Genomic DNA, 22752 nt, shown 5'->3' on the forward strand with positions numbered 1-22752 from the left:
AAGTGCTGTCTCTGCTTTTTAATACGCTGACTGGGTTTGTCATAGCTTTTCTTCTAAGGAGCAACTGTCTTTTAATTTTTCAGCTGCAGTCAGTCACTGCATTGATTTTGGAGCCCAAGAAAATGAAATCTGACACTGTTAGTCCTATGAAGTAATAGGAATTCCCTGGTTGCTCAGGTGGTAACCAATCAGCCTGCAATGTTGGAAACCTGGGTTTGAGTCCCTTCTCCAGGGAGTCTTCCATTATTAGAAGAATACCCACTAAAATACTAGAATACCCACTCTAGTATTCTTGCCTGGAGAATTCCATGGAGAGAGGAGCCTGGGGCTTTGCAGGCTACAGTCCATGGATTGCAAAGAGTAGAAAACGCACACGTAATAGGACTGGGTGCCACAATATTTGTTTTTTGAATGTTGTGTTTTAAGCCAGCTTTTTCACTCTCCTCTTTTACCTTCATCAAGAGACTCTTCAGTTCCTCTTTGCTTTCTGCCATTAGGGTTGTGTCATCTGCATATTTAAGGTTGTTGATATTTCTCCCAGCAATCTTGATTCCAGCTTGTGCTTCATCCAGCCCAGCCAGCATTTCGTGTGTTGTACTCTGCAGATAAGTTACATAAGCAGGGTCACAATATACAGTACAGTCCTTGACATACTCCTTTCCCAATTTAAAACCAGTCCATTGTCCCATGTCCAGTTCTAACTGTGGCTTCTTGTCCTGCATACAGGTTTCTCAGGAGGCAGGTAATGTGGTCTCAAATGTTTAGAATAAAATTTATTTCATTATAATTTAAAACAGCAAGAATAGTTTAAGAAATTGTATTCTTAAGATTAGTTTCCACGGGGACTGGAGATGGGACTGCAAGGTGAGATTACAGAGGTAAACAGTTGTCCTCCACACCGATGGAAATTCTGTTCTTTCTGAATGGTGGGTATTATGCTCCCTATTTCCTGATGGAACTCTTCATATTTCTGTATAAAGGTCTCCCGCTCCCATACCCCACAGCCAGTCTAGTACTGGATGTGGTGATGCTCTTCCTTTATCTCGAAATTGAAATAATTCGACTACTTTTTGAAACAACCTAAACATCTATCGCTGCTGGAGCGTTACTTTGCCAATAGAGGTCCGTCTAGTCAAAGCTATGGTTTTGCCAGTAGTCATGTGTGGATGTGAGAGTTGGACTATAAAGAAAGCTGAGGGCCAAAGAATTGGTGCTTTTGAACTGTGATATTGGAGAAGATTCTTGAGAGTCCCTTGAACAGCAAGGAGATCCAACCAGTCCATCCTAAAGGAAATCAATCCTGAATATCCATTGGAAGGACTGATGCTGAAGCTGAAACTCCAATACTTTGGCCACCTGATGTGAAGAACTGACTCATTTGAAAAGACCCTGATGCTGGGAAAGACTGAAGGCAGGAGGAGAAGAGGAGACAGAGGATGAGATGGTTGGATGGCATCAACCGACTAAATGGACATGAGTTTAAGTATACTCCAGGTGTTGGTGATAGACAGGGAGGCCTGCAGTGCTGCTGTCCATGGGGTCACAAAGAGTTGGATACGACTGAGCAACTGAACAGAACTGAACTGATTCTTAAGATTCTATATAAATATATACAAATATACCTATATCTATATCAATATATACAAATAAACTATCAATAAAACAAGCAAATATGTTTCTAAAATATATTTAGAAAAAGATTTAATAAAAGAAAGATAACCTGAAGACTTCTTTCCCAAAGCCTCTTTCTAATAAATAGCATCAGGAGAGAAAGCCATCTGTCTGAGTGTTTGCTTGTTAGAAATTTGCAGGTATATTTGCTAAAATAATCACATCTTTCTTGTAAAACAACAAAAAGAACTGAACAGCTTTAAAATCTCTGGATATATACTTAGTATTCAGCTTGCATTTGATATTGCCCATGTTTCTTCTCTCTGTTAAGGACAAGTACTGAAATACTTGTCCTTATATATATACCAGATATACCACATTGCAGGCAGATTCTTTACCATTTGAGCCACCAGGGAAGCCCTTACCCAACCAGTCATGTCTGACTCTTTGTGACCCCTTGGACTATACAGTCCATGGAATTCTCTAGGTCAGAATACTAGAGTGGGCAAGATTTCCCTTCTTCAGGAAATCTTCCCAACCCAGGGGTCAAACCCAGATCTCCCTCATTGTAGGTGTATTCTTTACCAGCTAAGCCACAACAGAAGTCCAAGAATACTGGAGTGGGTAGCCTATCCCTGCTCCAGTGGATCTTCCCAACCCAGGAATTGAACTGGGGTCTCCTGCATTGCAGATGGATTCTTTATCACCTGAGTTATCAGGGAAGTCCCTTCTTACCCAACACATATAAGTTAAAATGTTTGCTATCACATATCTTTGGATTTTTCTTGGTGGAAGATTCAGAATAGAATATTTAAACATTCTAAACCTTTAAACACACATGGATTTGGAGCAGTTTGGTAGTATAAACATTTTAATTCATAGTATTAGAAATATACCTTTAAATGCTATTATAAGTATTGAGAAAGCTCACCAGGAGATTTGATGAGAACTAGATGCTGGGAGGGATTAGGGGCAGGAGAATAAGGGGACGACAGAGGATGAGATGGCTGGATGGCATCACGGACTCGATGGATGTGAATCTGAGGGAACTCTGGGAGTTGGTGATGGACAGGGAGGCCTGGCGTGCTGCGATTCATGGGGTCACAAAGAGTCGGACACGACTGAACAACTGAACTGAACTGAACTGAACTGAGATCCTGGGAATGTCCTGAGAGAGTGGGAGGACCTGAGTTGGTACTCAGAAAGAGTCAGATGAAGTAGCTCTGGACAGGGTTTAAATAGGCAGACATATATAATTCTGTAGATTCTTGTAGGCCAGGGCTGACTTAAAGGTGCCACGTGGAATCAACAGTAGTACAGGTTACATTTTTTTGAGTGACAATTTTGATGACTTTGGTTAGGATGAAATGTTTGGTCTTATTGTAAACTCCTAGAGCTTGAAAACTGATCCCCTGCAGAATCATTTTCTTGTCTTGTTGGACACTATCAGCAATAGCACAGAGACCTCAAAATATAAAACTTTACAATAGTATTCTTAATGATCTTTCAATTTTTTCATAGACTTAAACTATAGTACTATGCCCTTCTGTATTTCTCTCTCATAAACTATTATAGTTTTATTTGCTTTCTACAGTTGGCTTAAGCAAAGTTTAAAATGTTATTGTTTACTATGTAGTGTTAAAGAAAGCCCGACTTTCATTAAACACAAACATAACAGTGAAAACAAAACTAAAACAAAAAATATTTGTTTTAATGTGAAGAAAATCCAAAAGAGATTTTATTTTCATTTTCAGAAAATGCTTGATTTAAAATTTCAGAAAAAAATTTGTGTAAAAAACACAAATACAGATAGTTCAGTTCAGTTCAGTCGCTCAGTCATGTCCGAATCTGCGACCCCATGAATCGCAGCACGCCAGGCCTCTCTGTCCATAACCAACTCCCGGAGTTCACTCAGACTCAAGTCCATCGAGTCAGTGATGCCATCCAGCCATCTCATCCTCTGTCATCTCCTTCTCCTCCTGCCCCCAATCCCTCCCAGCATCAGGGTCTTTTCCAATGAGTCAACTCTTCGCATGAGGTGGCCAAAGTACTGGAGTTTCAGTTTCAGCATCATTCCCTCCAAAGAAGTTCCAGGGCTGATCTCCTTCAGAATGGACTGGTTGGATCTCCTTGGAGTCCAAGGGCCTCTCAAGAGTCTTCTCCAACACCACAGTTCAAAAGCATCAATTCTTCGGCACTCAGCCTTCTTCACAGTACAATTCTTACATCCATACATGACCACAGGAAAAACCATAGTCTTGGACTAGATGGACCTTTGTTGGCAAAGTAATATCTCTGCTTTTTAATATGCTATCTAGGTTGGTCATAACTTTTTCTTCCAAGGAGTAAGCTCTTTTAATTTCATGGCTGCAGTCACCATCTGCAGTGATTTTGGAGCCCCCAAAAATAAAGTCTGACACTGTTTCCACTGTTTCGCCATCTATTTGCCATGAAGTGATGGGGCCAGATGCCATGATCTTAGTTTTCTGAATGTTGAGCTTTATGCCAACTTTTTCACTCTCCTCTTTCACTTTCATCAAGAGGCTTTTTAGTTCCTCTTCACTTTCTGCCAGAAGGGGGGTGTCATCTGCATATCTGAGGTTATTGATATTTCTCCCAGCAATCTTGATTCCAGCTTGTGCTTCTTCCAGCCCAGCGTTTCTCATGATGTACACCCACTGAGTCACAGGAACAAAATCAAACAAAATTGAGAAATCCTTCATCTACAAATGCAGATAAGTGTTAGAATAAAAAAGTTGATAAAGGATTTCTCAATTTTGTTTGATTTTGTTCTTGTGACACAGTGGGGACTTAAAGTACAAGATTATGCTTCTTATATCATACATATTTTCTTAATTTAGATAACTATGTGTATTCTGTGTATGCATTTTTTAACATTGTTTGAAATACCTTTTGATTGGGCCTTGCATCCTTTTTCCTATATTTTATTGTTATGTGTCATGATACATATTTGATGATGATAAATTTTAGTGAAAGTGAAAGTTGCTCAGTCATGTCCAACTCTATGCAACCCCATGGACCATGCAGTCCATGGAATTCTCCAGGCCAGAATACTGGAGTGGGTAGCTTTTCCCTTCTCCAGGGGATCTTCTCAACCCAGGGATTGAACCCAGGTCTCTGGCATTGCAAGTGGATTCTTTACTATCTGAGCTATCAGGGAAGCCCCATGGGTTATTAATCCAAGGTCCTGATGTTTCCAAATTTGAATACAGTAAAAAGGCAAACACTAATCTAAATTACTTTAAGAAATTTAAAAAAGATAATAGATGTCTTTTTCAAATTGAATATAGCAGAGGGAACAAATTCTCTCCAGACTATATTTTGATGGGACTAGATAGTTCTAATTATTCTTGTACTTTCCAATACTACTGGCCAAGTGGAATATTGGATTTTAAATTAACTAGTATTAAAACTTTGAATTAGTTTCTCATTTGGTCAATATTTTGACAAGTAAATGTATGGATAAGTATAAGCCATCTAGTTAGCTCAGTAAACTTATACTTGACATTTATTCAAATGAGCAGATTAACCATGCATTGTTCTATAGAGGCTGGTAAATATAATGTTCAGTCAAAATTTTTAAGGAAGTAAATTCATTATAGACCTTCAGTTTAAAAAAAATTTTGGAAAAAATTCATGATCTATATGACCTCAGTTTCCAAAGAAATATTTATAGTAAAATTATACTTTAATACAAAGAGCATTGAACAATCTAAATGTTTGCCTAATGGATTGAGTTGATGATGCCATCCAACCATCTCATCCTCTGTCGCCTCCTTCTCCTCTTGCCTTCGATCTTTCCCAGCAACAGGGTCTTTTCCAGTGAGTTGGCTCTTTGTATCAAGTGGCCAAAATATTGGACCTTCAGTTTTAATACTTTAGCAAAGTATTGGACATTCAGCATCAGTCCCTCCAATGAACATTCAGGACTGATTTTCTTTAGGATTGACTAGTTTGATCTCTTTGCTGTCCAAGGAACTCTCAAGAGTCTTCTCCAACACCACAGTTAACAAGTATCAGTTCTTTGGTGCTCAGCCTTCTTTATGGTCCAACTCTCATATCTGTACATGACTAATGGAAAAGCCATAGCTTTGATTATACAGACCTTTGTTGGCAAAGTAATGTCTCTACTTTTTAACACTGTCTAAGTTTATCATAGCTTTTCTTCCAAGGAGCAAATGTCTTTTAATTTCATGGCTGCAGCCACCATCTGGAGTGATTTTGGAGCCCAAGAAAACAAAGTCTGTCAATGTTTCCACTGTTTTCCCATCTATTTACCATTAAGTGATGGGACCACATAACATGATATTCTTGTTCTGAATGTTGAGTTTTAAGCCAGCTTTTTCACTCTCCTCTTTCACTTTCATCAAGAAGTTCTTTAGTTCCTCTTCACTCTCTGCAATAAGTGAAAAGTGAAAGTGAAGTCACTCGGTCGTGTCCAACTCTTTGTGACCCCATGGACTGTAGCCTACCATGCTTCTCTGTCCATGGGATTTTCCAGGCAGAATACTGGAGTGGTTGCCATTTCCTTCTCCAGGAGATCTTCCCGAGCCAGAGATTGAACCCAGGTCTCTCGCATTGTAGGCAGATGCTTTACTGTGTGAGCCACCAGAGAAGTCCAGTAAGGGTGGTGTCATCTGCATATCTGAGGTTATTGATATTTCTCCCAGCAATCTGAACTCCAATTTGTGTTTCATCCAGCCCAGATTTCACATGATATATTCTGCATATAAGTTAAATAAGCAGGGTGACAATATAGAGCCTTAACATACTCCTCTCCCAAATTGGAACCAGTTTGTTGTTCCATGTCCACTTCTAACTGTTGCTTCTTGACCTGCATACAGATTTCTCAGGAGGCAGGCAAGGTGGTCTGGTATTCCCATCTCTTTAATAATTTTCCACAGTTTGTTGTGATTCACATAGTTAAAGGCTTTAATGTAGTCAGTAAAGCAGAAGTAGACATTTCTCTGAAATTCTCTTGCTTTTTCTATGATCCAGTTGATGTTGGCAGTTTGATTTCTGGTTCCTCTGCCTTTTCTAAATACAGCTTGAACATCTGGAAGTTCTCGATTCACATTCTGTTGAAGCCTTGCTTGGAGAATTTTAAGCATTACTTTGCTAGTGTGTGAAATGAGTGCAGTTGTGCAGTAGTTTGAACATTCTTTGGCATTGCCTTTCTTTGGGATTGGAATGAAAACTAACGTTTTCCAATTCTGTGGCCACTGCTGAGTTTTCTAAATTACAATGTAAATGCAATTTTCAGTTTGTCACAGGGTGTTCCAATTATACCGTATATAGTATGTATTTCTGCTTTATTAAAAGGATACATGAATAGAAGCAGTTCCACAAAAACATTCAAGAAAAAAGAAATTTGTATTCCTTTCGAAAACAAAATGACTGCTTTTGCAATATGAAATTTGACTAAATTCTTAAGCCATCAGATCTTGCCCAAGCAGGATTCTATTCCTTTACCTCTCTTTAACACAAAACCTGAGCTGATACCTGAAACTCATAGAATGAGAGTTAGTAAATTTTTAAAGAAGAGGGATCCTCTCTAAACTATATTTAATTTATTTAATGCAACCAACACATCCATATATGAAAGGTTACATAAAACTAAAAATGTTTCTTCATAACCTAAGTGACTAAAATATGGAAGGTAGCATGTTAGCATTCTCTGGAATCAAACACAAAGATGCAGCCAAGTATGTGTCATGATGATGATTAAGCTGCTTATTGAACATTTTGTAAGGTTAAAAACCTGCTCTCTGCCTTTGCATTATGCTGCACTAGTTAGAATGTCTAATGATTTTTAGAAATTAGGTTGCCAGCTTGAAAATGGCAAGGACACATCATTCCAATAATTTCCATATCTCATTTATTTCTATCATGGTGCACATAATTCTCACACATGAAGATTATAAAAGTTCATTTAAAATGCTCTAAGATGTAGAAATTAATGTCTGTTTTCCCTGCTTGCAGGAAATCACAAGCATGCTACATTAATTCAGTGAAATTTTTGTATTATGTTTTATGGAAGGCATTCAATAAGAGCTCACTATCACAATATTTTTATATGAATGTTATTTTTTTATCAGCTGACATAAATCTGAGCACTCATTTTATCTGAAGAGTTAGTAATTCTTCTGTTATATTTCTATCTATCTTGTCCGTTAACTTACTGTACCTACAACCTACAAACCTAAACTTGTTCACCTTGGTCATTCAGAATGTCAATTGGATTTCTTGGGCTAGTCTAAGATTCTAAACTATCTTTTTCAATGTGAGTATGACTATCCTAATGCATAACTAGAAGAGTCCCAGAAGATTAGGGATATCTAGGTCATGTGTCATTTTCGGCATGCAGAGGATTAATGCACTGCTCCATAGATTTCAATGAAACATCCCAGACTATTGATTAATGGCATAAATTTGGTGTCCAGAGAAACTCTGAATTGAAAGAAAAAAATTTCCTTTGATTCCTCAAAAGGACACATCTATCTTTTAGTTATTTCCATTATAATCTTCATATGTGGAAAAAACTAATATTGCTTAAGTATCTTAAGACGTGCAAATGATCATCAAATTTCCATGTTCTCTGCTAGGATATAAGGTAATATTTCTTAAAATATAAAGTTATCTAGTTAATTAATAGTACTTCTTTTACACAATACTACCACACTGCTTTGATTGTTTCATAATTAAAAACCTGCTGCTGCTGCTACTAAGTCGCTTCCCTGGTAACTCAGATGGTAAAGAGTCTGCCTGCAGTGCAGGAGACTCCAGTTCAACTCCTGGGTCAGGAAGATCCGCTGGAGAAGTGAGAGGCCACCCACTCCAGTATTCTTGGGCTTCCCCTGTGGCTCAGCTTGTAAAGAATCTGCCTGCAACGCAGGAGACCTGGGTTTGATCCGTGGTGTGGGAAGATCCCCTGGAGAAGGGAAAGGCTACCCACTCCAGTATTCTGGCCTGAAGAGTTCCATGGACTATACAGTCCATGGGGTCTTAAAGAGTCAGACACAACTGAGTGACTTTCACTTTCATTCCAAAAACTGTAATGAAAATCACAAAAACACACAAATGTTTTTCTCAGCTGAGATTGCAATAAGAATAAATATCAGAGAGTTTGAAAGCATAGCTTCTGATGAAAGCCCAGATCTTTCTCATATGAAAATATGGATTTTATCTTTATCTAAGATTCATTGTCTTTGGATGTAATAACCTTCAGAGGTCAAAAAGAATAAAGAGAGAGAAAGAAAGAAATTTGCAAACTAAGTATATCAAAAACTCATGGTAGGATTTATCAATATAAGTTATCTTAAACTAAGGCAAGTTTTTTTTACTCCTTTTTTTAAACTTTTTATTTTATATTCTGGTATAGCTGATTAACAATATTGTGATGGTTTCAGGTGTACAGCAAAGGGACTCAACCATACATATACATATATCCATTCTCTCCCAACTCCCCTCCCACCCAGGCTACCACATAACATTGAGCAGAGTTCCATGTGCCACATGGTAAATTCTCAGTTATTTTGAAATCTGAGATATTCTGAGTTCACTTATCTTATATAATGATGTAGCGGGAATGCTAGCAAGTTCCATTAGGGATCTCACATTTTCCAACCCCTGACTAGTGTTACAAAGGGCATCTTTTCTGAGGGGTGTCCTATAATAGAAAAGTTTAAAGAATGCCACAAAAGGAGACATTTATGGTACCTTATTTAATATAGCCAACAATTACATGGCAAAATTCATGTCTCATCTGTATATCCTCTTATGTCTTTCTTAGACTTAAGTTATATGGCATATTTTTCATGAATAGAGTAAAGCAGATCTTCGGCTCCAAAGTTAGAGTAAAACATGGGTGAAGCATGTGATTAGAAAAATAAGAAGTATTTCATACATCACAGGCTTCAATTACTCAGAACTTACCCAACATATTCCAAAGAATATCCGGTTAAACAAAGTACGTCTTGGAGAGAGAATAAGAAATAAAATAAGCAATCATTTAATTCACTTTAGTAAAGCCTTTTAGGCATACTTCCTAAGAAGTGAGAAAGATAATAACTCTAATGACTGGGAAACAGAATATTTTGCAAGTTACTTGCTTTCCAATCACCTCCTTATTGCAAAATTGAAGATGTAACTCTTTGAGTTTTTGTCAGTTACAAAAGTGATGATAAATGAGTGTGATATGATTTTTTTTAATGTACTTCAAAAGTTTTCAAAAATTAACATTTGTAGAGTGAATCCATTTTTTTCTAGCTACTTAATTATGAGAACAGGTTTCTCAATCTATGCATTATATAGTAAAGTTACTCAGGAAAAGTAGAATATATGTCATGCTGAATCGTTTATTTTTTTGGCCACTCGCTTCATGTGGGATCTTAGTTCCCTGACCAAGGAGCAAACCCACACTGCCTGCTACACGATCCCTGGGTCCCTGCATTGTAAGCATGGAGTCTTAACCACTGGACCACCAGGGAAGTCCCTGAATGATTTTTAATTTCAACAAGTTACATTCATTCACAGTTATGTCAACTAATTGGAGGCGGGGGGGGGGGGGTTACCTAAATCATTTAAAAAAGCAATTTGGATACTTTTCTCATAAGCTTTGGGGGGAGGGAGTTGGTTACACTTTTTAAAAAATTTTAACTGTAGTAATCATTTCTGATAAATCTATTTTTTTATGATTATAAGCAAATGTGTGACATAGTTGTTTTTGCATTAACTATTAACTTTACTTTTACCTCAACCCAGAAGAATTTTTGAAAAATCTAGTGTCAGTTTCTATGAAGAGCAAGTTGAAAGGGTAGCCATATTGTTGACCGTAAAAAAAAAAAGTGCACAGTCTCAAAGCTGCAGATTATTCAGAATTGTTACTGAGGACTAGGCTGGGAAGGCAGCCTCTCAGATATCTCCGAGGAACTATTCCAAAGAAGAAAAGGAAGATTTGGGAGATATAAAAGTATTTGCTTAAAAAAAAAATCAAAACATGTAGTCAAACATCAAAAGATTACTGCTAATTCAAATGGACATCTTAAGTTAGTGATTTCTACCATATTTCCTATGTTTGAGAAGATTCAAGAGTCTGGGTTCACTGAAATTATTCTTCACACAACTGAGTGAGTGGCACAGCACAATGCATCTTGACTATCCAGGGCTCCTATCCTGTTTTCCTGCACCCTGAATTCCCCTCAGCGAGTACCATCAGGGCAGCCGCAGTGGCTGACAGTTTGATGCAGACAGCATTCCTTGTTTACTGAAATGGCAGTCATCATTTCTTGTCTACAGCTTCAGCTGGAGCCAATGCAAGAATTTCAGTTATTATTAATGTCATAATCTTAGTGTAATTACCAGGGAGGCTGATGCAGGGTGTGTGATAAAGTCATGAGAGGAGAGACCAAGAATTCAGCAATTTAAAGCACCAGAACGTTGTGTTGTAAATGAAACAGCTAAGAGCTATGACTGTGATGTTGCTGGAATGACAATGAATGAGTTAAGAGAGAAAATCATCCAGGAATGAGGGCAGCCAGAGACAGTGGAATATGTAGTAGGATGATATGAGAGTCAGAAGTTAGGGAAGAGGAAAGAGGAAGGAAGAATTCTCTGGAACAAGCTCTGAGATGCAGAGAGGGTGCACCTCCTTTCTCTCTGCCCTTTAAAAAAAGAAGCAAAAGCAGCTAGAGTTGGAGAGAGAGTAGGAAATCAACATACGATTGTTTTGAATCTAGTTCCCTCTTCACATCATAGATGAGGAAGTTATTTTTAATGTTTTGCAAATTCATAGTTACTTAATTGTGAAGAATTTTACAGTGCAGAATGTGAATATATATGAATACAAATTAGTCCCTTACACTCTCTACAGCTTTATTAAATTGATCACTCATATTTAGAATAATGAATCTCAGGCATTACAAATTCCTCCTGCAGATAACAAGGTAAATTATATCTTTTACTTTCTAAAATGGTAAAGTACACACATTCATTCTACTTCTAAATATGTTCAGCAGAAGAATTAAATAGGAAAAGGTTTTTATCTTGTATGTTATTAATATAAGTCATTAATGGATACATAATTAATATATTACTCTTGCATACACATAATGGGAGATGAAACATAATGTAATAGCTGGAATCTTTTAAAATATGTTTTTGAATGTTGTTTATTCATTCATTCATTTTTACCATTTCACTGATTTTCTGACAGAAGTAGAAATTCTGACTTCTTCCTTAGAATTCAACATCTGCTTGCCAATAGCAATAAGTTAGGCAAGCCTCAGGGCAGAGAATGCAGTACAAGATTTGATTTGCCTGAATTTGAAAACAAATGCTTTAAATGAGAGTATTTAAACTCCTTATCATGAAATGCTAGTTTGGGGGGAAAATACTTTTCCTATAAATTCCTTGGCTTGTTTTTTATCAGGCAATGAAAATTTTATAACATAGCATTTTAATTTTGCCTTAACTGCCTGGAAAATCAAAGTAAAATTTGGGATTCAACTCTAGCAACAAGCTATGTGTTTGAACACAATTATTTCTCATGGTTTGAAAGGTCTTTAGTTCTGTTTATATATTTTAGTGCCTAGTTAAATATTGTGTTAAATTTGTAACACTATCTTTTGGGAATAAGTACTGTTTTAATAAAAGCGTGAATATTTTACATTTTTCTCCTCTTTCTGTTTGCTCTTCATATGGCATCCGTCTTCTGTTCTTCATGGAAAAAGAATAATTAAGGGAAACTATAATACTTTTCACACTTAAAAGTATTTCAAAGGCTGTGGTAATTTTTCAACCAAAAAAAGAGTTCATTTATTTCTCAATATATCACTAATTCTGGGTTTTAACACAAAAATGCCTTTAAATACAACATTTACTAATATTAAACTGGTGAAATTATTGCATTAAGAAATTCCTAACATCTCCCCACTCCAGTACTCTTGCCTGGAAAATCCCATGGACGGAGCCTGGTGGGCTGCAGTCCAGGGGGTTGCTAAGAGTTGGACACAACTGAGTGACTTCACTTTCACTTTTCACTTTTATGCATTGGAGAAGGAAATGGCAACCCACTCCAGTGTTCTTGCCTGGAGAATCCCAGGGACAGGGGAGCCTGGTGGGCTGCCATCTGCGGGGTTGCACAGAGTCGGACACGACTGAAGTGACTTAGCAGCAGCAGCAGCAGCAGCAGCAGTTTCTGCTATTTTAATATAGATTGTATCAAAGATCAGAAATAACAGCAGTAAAACCAATGAATCACTGCGGGAGTATTTAGTAAAACTTTATTATTCACACATCAAAAAGATAGATTGAGAACTGTGAGCATTCAAGCCAAAATATGGAATGAGGCTCAGAGGAATATTGTTATAGAGCAGCTTATAAGGTAAATAGATCATAACTGTTCTTTACAGTGATTTTGTCTTAAATGATAGGGAATCAGTTAGTGGTTACCTCATATCAACCCTGGAAAACAATGCAAATTTTGCTTATGACTTCTAGAGACATAAGCAAGAAATGACCCAGTTCAAGCTAGTCTTGCAAAGTAAGCTATAATAAGCTTTCCTTGTATGACTAAACTGATTTTGTCTGCTTAAGGGATTTTCAAGGCTCGTCTCCATTTGTTTTTAATTTTAACAGTAACTTGTTTTGTAAAGCAACTTGTTTTTTCTCTGTGCTTTTAAAATATTTTGAAAATAATGGATCAGCTTTGACACACATATAAAGATTAGTTTTTTTAAAATATGAACTCCCATAACCTTTCTAGAAAATGTAATCGAATCTATTTTCAAGGGTGAAAATAGGAACCAAAGACAACAGGTCTGCTATGCTATTATCATCCAGTACTGTGTCATCATTCTTTATGACTTCACCTGTGGTCTGGCAGCTCAGTGAAAGTGTCAGAATAGAAATACAGAAAAGTTCATTGAGGAAATGCTCTCTCTCTGCTGTACCACTTCACATTCAAGTTAAAATGTGAACTCAGAGGACTGGGGAAAGCAGTTTAACACCTCTAGAGAGCTTCATGATTAATACTTGTACCTTAAAATACAAATTTCAGCAATTAAATGATTTGCATTCATCAATTAAATGAAATTTCAAGTAAGTGTTTTATTAACCAAAGAATTTTAAAACTACCTGGTTTTCATCTTCTTAAGTGGGTCAAATTCTTAGAGAAGAAGTGGCTGCCTTGGGCAGAGAGAGATGATGAATATAAATCAAATCGAAATGTAATATAACTCGTTCCACTTAAATGGCTCTTTAGAAAACTTGCTCTGGGTCCAAAAAAAAAAAAATGGTGCAAGTGATTGATAAGTTTTGTGTGACCTGAACTCAAATCAAGTAAACATGTATAGCCTCAGTGCATTAAGAAGTAAATATGCCCAGTTCAGTTCATTCACTTAACAGACATTTAATATAGAGGAACGAGGTGCCAAACATGGCACAAAATATACTTTAAAAAATCTGTATGAGTAAAAGAAAATGACAACACACTATGCTTTCAGGACAGAATGATCAAAACAAGGCAAACCAAAGATCCTGTGACAACTACCGTGATAGACGTGAACACAGAGAAACTGGAGGGAGGGAGGTAAATTTTGACTCTGGAGTAGCAGGAAAGCATCACAGAGGACATAACTGAATTGGGACTTGAAAAACGTCTATAGTTTTGCCAGTTATGGGGCAATGGATAGGAATTTCACATGTAGGGAACAGAAGAGGAGAATGCACAGAAGTGGCATATTTTCAGAAACATGAAAATGTGGGCAATTCTTGCATGGTGAAGTGGTGTGAAATAGAGCTAAAAAGAGTAGAACTGGATCATATGAAAAAGCACCGTATGTGTAATAAATGTGAATTTTATTCCCAGCAGAGATCGAGGAGTCAATAAATGTTTTATTTTGCTTTAATTCAAGCATATCAATATTTTTAATTTTAAAATATTTATGAAAATAACACTGGATATGAAGAATTAATGCAAGGAGGAAACGGTCATTGTGATGTGAGCTGCAAGTCTAAGAAAGATCACAGAAAATGTATATTTAAGAAACATAGCTGATGTCACTGATTTGATATTGAGGAAGAAGAAGATAGAGAATTGGGGGTAAGATAGGTTTATTATAATAATTTCTATCAGAGAAGATAAGAAAACTTACCTGGTAAAACTGTATAAACTCAAGAAATGAGATATCAAATGTGTGCCATCTACATTGAACAATATGGACACAGTTATGTTCTCTTTTAGCATTGAAAGTAGCGTAATTCTCATAAGTGATATATTTTAAAATGTGTGTGCAGAGGGCAGTTCAGGAATTATTGCTCTTCCTCTGGAACCTAGGAAAACAAGATTTTAAAAACGAACCAGACTCACTGAAACACAGACTATGGCAATGTGAAGTTGTATCTTACAATTTATGACTGTATATGTTCCAGATATTTATGGAAGAGAATGAAATGTTTAAAGGAATTTAAAAATATATTTTGTTCCATTAATTTTAACATTTATTTTCAGATACAGATTTGTATTTTAGAAAGCCTAGACTGTTATCACCCACCAGAGACATAGTATCATGGTAATTAACACATGAGATTCTATACCCAGATAACTGGCTTCAAATACTTTGTTATTTATTAGCCGCATGATTTAAAGCAAGTGACTTATACTCTCCTTGCTGAAGTTTCTTCATGCGTAAAACAAGAATGATAATAAATAATACCATTATTAGTTGAGTACTGTAATTACAATGTGGAATAAATAATAAAAGTAAACACTGAGTGCCCTTAGCAAAGGCTAGTAGGCCCTGATTTAATCATTTTCATATATCGTCTAATTAATTCTTTATGAGAAGCCCACAGATTAAGTATTATTACCCTGTTTACTGGTGAGGAAGTCATGATACAGAGATGCTGAATGGCTTGCCTAGTCCAGAAGCCAGAGTTTGGCAGTCTCACTATTTGAATTTAAACAGTCAGGGTTCACTGAAACAAGCACTTTATTTCTTGACTCTCCTGGGTGAATTTTAAGTTTCATAAGTAGGTAAGCTCATACATGTAAAGTATTTAGAAGTTTACGTGCATGTCCAGCATTGACTAAGTGCCAGCAAATGTTAATTGCTTTTCCTAGTAGTGCTCTTTTCTACTACCGTTTAATAGTTCAAACCTTGAGAGAATGAATATCAAGAGCAGAAGTGCCTGGTGTACACACGACCTCTTACAGGTACATCTTCTCACCAGTACTTTTTATTAGAGAAGTCTCTATCGCAACAGCTTGTTATTAGTAACATTCTCTCTGTTTTTTCTATACTGGGTTTATTGTTTGTCTGACTTCCTAGATAATGAACTCCATGAGAGAAGAAAGTTGGTCTCCTCTGTTTCTGTTTTATACACAGCAAAGAGCTGGACACATCATAGGCCCTGAGTAAATATTTATGATAAACAAAGGTGAACACAATGGAAATAAGAATAGTCATTTTTCCCTTAGTCACTTGTATAGATTATAACAAAATCATTGAAATGAGAACATAGTGCTTTATTTCTCTATGACCATTAACGAGGTGACAAGCAGGCCCTTGTCTTAAAAAATGTGGATGTAAGAGAATCGTAAGTGAGGGTTCTCAGGCCCTCTTAATGGGACAATTGCCATTCCCCTGGGTCTCCTACCTGCTATGTCTGAAGAGAAGCATAAGAAGGAAAGTATATTTCTTAGCATCAAAGCAAGGATGCAGGTGGTGGAAAAGAGCTGACTTCAATCAAGAAATTGTTCTTTCTCCAAAAGAGATATTTACATTAATGTACCATGCAGAATAATATAGCACCTATGGAACTTTTTACCCTTATAGACTTGTCTGTCTTATGCCTATTTGAGAGTTAATACCACCATATGATTTTCCCCCCTTCATAATCTCAGCAAGAATAAACTCCAAGGGATATTGGTACATATATTTTAATATCTGAAACTAGACACTAGCTTTCAAAGATCTGGAGCACAGAATTATAAAGGATCATGAAGAGGGACTATTTTAAAAGAGTGAAAAACAATGATTTATTAGTAGAAGTTATTTTCTTATATGGAGATCTTTGGGGAAATGAGCACAATAAATGTCAAATTTGGTAAAAAGTAACTTCTTGATACTAATTTTCATCTAAGAATGTGTTTGTAATCAGATTTATAAATTAAGATTTCTTGAAATAGTTGCTATTAGTTTTATCATATATATTTTTTAATCACATGTGTATATTTTAATTAATTGTGTTGTACTTAATATACAGAGTGTATATTGTATAAAAGGTCATAGTGTGGACCTAAGGGGCATAAGCCATGGTTCTAATCCCAAAAGTTTTCATTGGGGTGATATATAACACAGAAATGATAGTGTGACTTGTCAGTGAAAACAATGCTCTTACATGCATTGCATTTTGTCTGTGAAAAATGTTACTCAATTTTTATTAATTTTACCTGATCACATTTTAATAAATCTGTATAACATATCATATTGATATCTACCTGAATACCTGTGGAGAATTGTTCATGACCTCTGATAGCTATGTGTTTATAGTATAGTCAGTAAAACGATTGCTGTTTCTATTATAGTAAAATTTTAATCTGGATATAAAATTTTAATTCAGAGGGGAAGATTGGTGGAATCATGTAATGAAAAGGAAAGAATGCCAGGGATAGAACCTCAATTGGATATCGGTGGTTAGAGTAAGAGAAGATTGATATGTTGTAAACAAAGAGATGCAATGATTAAACTTTCAATCCTAACCCAAATCTCTTTCTCTGTTAGATCAACTTAAATGCTTATTGCCTTTTTAAAATGAACTTTTCTCTCATCTTAAAATATTTAATAAAAAATATCTATTTTAATATACTTACATAATCCTTGTATATTCTAATGATTATGCTCTTATGCTATAGATCACAAATATTTATGTTTAGTAATTCAAATAAGAGCACATAGTGTCATCAATTTTAAAAAATCCTAGTAGTCATATATATTATATAATAAAAATATTAAAATATATGAATGAAAATGCAGCTAACCTATTTTTACAATGTTTTGAACTGCAAGGTGCTTTATAGGCTTCTGCTTTTTCTGACATTCAAATTAACTTCATTTTTTAAAAACATAGGCAACATATATTTTATTCTGCCAGTTTAAAATAAAATATTTTTGTGCTTTAGTGAGCCATCCTCTTTGTGCAGTTTCCTTACTGGGCATGATTATTTGCAAACACTCCTTACTCCACAACCATATTGTTAACAGAATTTGAACATATCACTTGAAAGGAATGATGGAATTAATTAAATATACATATATTTTCAAAAATCAATGTCTGCAGCATAGAAACACGGATGCAAAAAGAACTAGGTTTATTTTTAACTACAGATAACACACTTTTGATTTGTGCCAAAAATAAATGAGTTGTGATGAGACAGGATGAAAAATTGGCATTGTTCTGTACAACTATATCTCACTTTTGAGAACACATCTGTTCTTGAAAATGTAGAAATTTACTTTTAAAAATTAAGCCTTAGGTAAGACATACTAACAAAGTCCACTTTTACAGGAAAATTTGTGTGTGTGAGTGTGTGTTTGTGTATCTTTGCTTAGTGCTTTGCATCTAGTCAGAAGGGGAAAAAATAGCTTTAGAAAAAAATATATAAAATCTTATGTATATTCAAGTCACAAATTTCAAATTCTGTTCTCAAAAGAGTTTTTATATGATACATGTATGAAAGCATTTTATTTACATTAACATAGAGATGACAAACCACTTACATGTTGAGGATGACCTTGGGAGAGATTTTCATAGTTTCAATATCTTGGGTACAGGCTCCATGAAGACAGGTATTGTTTTATATTTTGATCCCTGAAATGTCCCAAGCCTGTACTTAATATATTCTCATTATTATCAAAGTATTTTTGTTCAATGAATAAATGAATGAACTATTTGTAAATGATTACCATGCTTGTTTTAGGTCATAAAAATATGAGAGTAGCCAGTTGTTAGTTACTTGTCTGAGGCAGTGGCAATAGCCTAGTACATAGATTTCTAAAAGAGTGATATTGTCCTTCAAATAAATTATTTTACTGTTGAGTGCTAAATTGTGATAAAAGTAAACATCTAAGCAAGATTATTTATGCTAAAAGATAAGCTATCTTACATTCTCTTATTCTATATACCTCCTTTCTTAAATCATCTTATGATTTAAAAATCATTCCTACTTGAGCTAGATATATAAGGTAATATCAATTTTGTTATGATGATTAATTTGTCCCTTCAATAAACATTTAGTAAATGCTTTCCTTCAGCAGTAGGCCAGGTAGTGGGAATAAAATTTGTCAACATGACTGCTATGGTTCTTGTCCCACGGACATTTCCTCTTGTGACAGAAGCAAATTAAAAACAAGTAAACACATACATTAGCAAAATAAATATGTCTTGGGATAAGTGCTCTGAACAAAATAAGTGGAGACTGGGAGTTTGAGGATCGAATGAATCTGTAGTTGCAGTGATCAGGGGAGGCACTTTCAAGGAGGAAACATTTAAGCTTAAACCTGAAAGTTGCAAGTTCAGCTTAAAAAGGGACCTCCTCATTTCTACAGAGTTTAAAATATCTCCAAAGGCAGGTCTCTATGCCAATGGAAGGGCGAGAAAAAGAGAGTTACTACAGCAGTGATGTATGATAATCAGTAGTGTCGGAAATGTTTGCACCAAGTAGTTAATTCCTGTTTATCCAAATGGAAACAGTCCTATTATGTCAAATAGTTATTTTGAAGCACCCCTCTTATTTTGTATTTTTCAAACAGTATTTGGGGTGTTAAAAGAGCTGCTTAATATAAAACAAAAAATAGAATTTTGATAATACCCAAACAAGTGCAATATAATTTTATATATAAAATCTTGACTATATTTCTATTTTTTATTTGATTTCTTTATTTTATACATGTTTCCCAGGATAGTCCACTGGTCTTACAGTCTGACAGGAATGTAACAGTGAATGCAAGAAATCACATGGGGCAGTTAACTGGACAGCTGACAGTAGGTGAGTGCTCTGGGGTAAAGATTGCTCACACCATCTAACTCCATTTAAAGCTCTGTGGTTGTTTAAATTGGGAAAAGCAAAATATATTCTTTCTCTAATATATTATTTCTCTCAATATGTAGACAGTCCAATACAGCCCTATTAGCTTTCACAGGATTTGATTTGTCATAGGCTAGTTAAGGTCATTGTTACTCTTGTCAATGTGTTAATGTGAGACTGAATTACATATATTTTGCTCTTATTACTCTTGAATTATGAAATGCACCATTTTCTAACAAATATCTACCTAGTATATTAAATTATAGTAAATAGGCTTAAATAAACATGAAATGCAACATCATTTATCTTTTTTCTAAATAAATAATTTACTAAATATTATCTGCTTGTATAAATTAGAAATGACATAGTAATTGAATAAACTTAACATTGACCAATTATAAATTTGATGTTGAAATTATATATAGTTAAGGTTTAGAGGCTTTAGAAGTTGTAAATATGTTTATGATAAAGTATTACTAATGTTTTCTCATTGTCAAAAATTTAGAGATTCATATTACATGGCATTGTTATTTAACTTAATTTCTATAGAGGAATGGGAAATTGAGTCAGATATAATTATGTAAAACAATACAAAGACTTGATTTTTGTTTAATTGCTAATATATTTTTGAAATATTGTATTTTTCTGTGGGAAAATTACCTAATACTTATTGATATTATGTGTATGTGATAGTATATTATAAAGACTAAACTGCAATTTGGGGAGCTAAGTTAAGACTAAACTGCAACTTGGGGAGCTAAGTTATCTTTACCTTGATGAGAAAATAATTATCATTTAAAGCAAATGTATATTTCCAGTATTTCTGATTAAATTACCCAAGAATATGACAATGAAATGTGAGATTTATAAACTTGAGCTTAATTCTGTCTACTTATTTCTAAGTATATGAAATAATTTTTGTTATGTATTCACTTTGATGAAGCCAAAAGTAAAACTTACATTGTGAAATTTTTGTATTCCAAAAAATATATAATTAAATTTTATTTAGAATTGTTTAATTTATTTTGCTTTTACTTTACACTATAAAATATGGTCAGTAGATATCTATCAATTGCTATAATTTGATAGTATTTTGTGGTATGATATCAATTAGAAGGGGCTTCCCAGGTGACACTAGTGGTAAAGAATCCAACTGACAAAGCAGTAGACACAAGAGACAAGGGTTCGATCTTTGAGTCAGATAGACCCCTGGACGAGGAAATGGCAACTCCAGTGTTCTTGCCTGGGAAATCCCATGAACAGAGGAGCCTAGGTGGCTGGAGTCCACGGGGTCACAGAGTCAGACAGACTGAGTGTTCGAATGCACGAACATACACACACATCTATGACAAAGGGGAGCTATAGGCTAATGGACTAAAAATCAGAGAGAAGAAATATATCTATCGACACAAAAGTGATTCAAAAGCACCAGGTACTTCGTTTAAATGTTCATGTCAATTAACTATTGCTATGTTGGAACTACAGAAACAGGCCTAAAGTTTTTTTTTTCTTTTAATGTAGAGAACTGTTAACCTAGAATAGAACTTTATTTTGCATTCTTTTCTAGATTAAAAAAAAGAAAAAGGTCCTTAGTGGAAATGCCAACCTGTAAATTGAACCCACAAAGACTACATACCAATGTTGACTGTCAAATACAATCACTACGTAACTAGTGCACTGCCTGTGGAACAAATTGGCTGTTTGATTATATGAAGGATAATCAAATATCATTTACATTTCACTGCCTGCTTTCCTGCAGGAAACATAAAGAATGATAGCATTGGACTTATGTTTTCAACCACTGTTCTAAGTTAATTTTAATATAGAATCGATACTTGCCAGTTATGTATGGGAAAAGAGAGAAGAATGGAGAGAGAGAGAAGGAGTGGTGGGCTGGGGAGAAAGATTAAGCTTAGTTTTAGCTGAAGCAAATCAATAAGGTAATGATACACCAGCATATTTCTGTGGCTGGAAGCACACTCTTTCCAGTGAGGCTTAAACTGAAAACTTTTAATATCCTGCTCCTCTGGGTGTCCTGTTGATGACCTCCATCTTTCCACCACTTTGTATTTCTCATTAACCATACAAAAAACAAAGGAAGGGTAGATAAAGGGGAGTCGGGGAGTCAAACCATATAGGACTCCAAAAAATTTTATCTCTTGGAGACTCAGTTTTCTCATCTCTAAAATAGAGATAAGGACATTTATTTAGACCTGTATGTAAGAATTGGGGAAATTTCAGTGTCTGCAAATCTTAGAGAATTATGTTGCTAATCTGTTATTATTTGTATGACATTGTTTGTAATTTTTGTTGTCACTTGAGTTACAAATACATGTTAGAGTGTGAAAGATCTCATGATGCTTTTCTGTCCATTACATCTGGAATTTTAGTTGGGGAATACATGTTGTATTGTAATACTGTTGCAAAGATATACCACAAAACACATCACAGAAAGTGTGCCTGTTGTGTGGATGATGCTTTAATCATGTCAGGATAAAATTATCTTTAGGTATAATCTGAAGAGATATTCAGACATATTTAAGTAAGGTATTCAATCACTGTTCATTTTTAATCATATTGAGATAAAGTAACCATTTTAAGCCTCTTTCCTTATTTCCTTTTTTCCCTTAATTTTTCAGTTTTTATTTAGGGACATGGTCCTGGGCATGGTCCCATATGTATATATATATGTATACATATATACATACATACATATGTATACGTATGTATACATACATATGTATACATATGTATACATACATGCATATATATGTATACGTGTGTGTGTGTTTGTGTGTGTGTGTATGAAGTAAAAGTGTTAGTCACTCACTCGTGTTCAACTCTTTGAGAACCAATAAAATGTAGCCTGCCAGGCTCATCAGTCCATAGAGTTCTCCAGGCCAAGATATTGGAGTGGGTTACTATTGCCTTCTCCAGGGGATCTTCCTAACCCAGAGACAGAACCCAGGTCTCTGGCATTGCAGGCAGATTCTGAGCCACTAGAGAAGCCCATCTATCCATCTCTCTATATA

The 22752-nt window shown here is 35.3% G+C and overlaps 1 protein-coding gene across 2 annotated transcripts in view; it reads left to right on the forward strand.

Annotated features, from left to right (window-relative positions):
• Window positions 1–22752, forward strand: part of SGCZ (sarcoglycan zeta) — a 422745-nt gene that overhangs the window by 290008 nt on the left and 109985 nt on the right. For both annotated transcript variants that reach the window (XM_069573132.1, XM_069573133.1), the window contains exon 3: window positions 19594–19681. In XM_069573132.1, coding sequence (XP_069429233.1) covers window positions 19594–19681 — 88 coding nt within the window. The remainder of the gene's footprint in view (window positions 1–19593; window positions 19682–22752) is intronic.

The sequence above is a fragment of the Ovis canadensis genome, chromosome 26 (genome assembly GCF_042477335.2).
Source record: "Ovis canadensis isolate MfBH-ARS-UI-01 breed Bighorn chromosome 26, ARS-UI_OviCan_v2, whole genome shotgun sequence".
NCBI classification, from domain to species: Eukaryota; Metazoa; Chordata; class Mammalia; order Artiodactyla; family Bovidae; genus Ovis; species Ovis canadensis.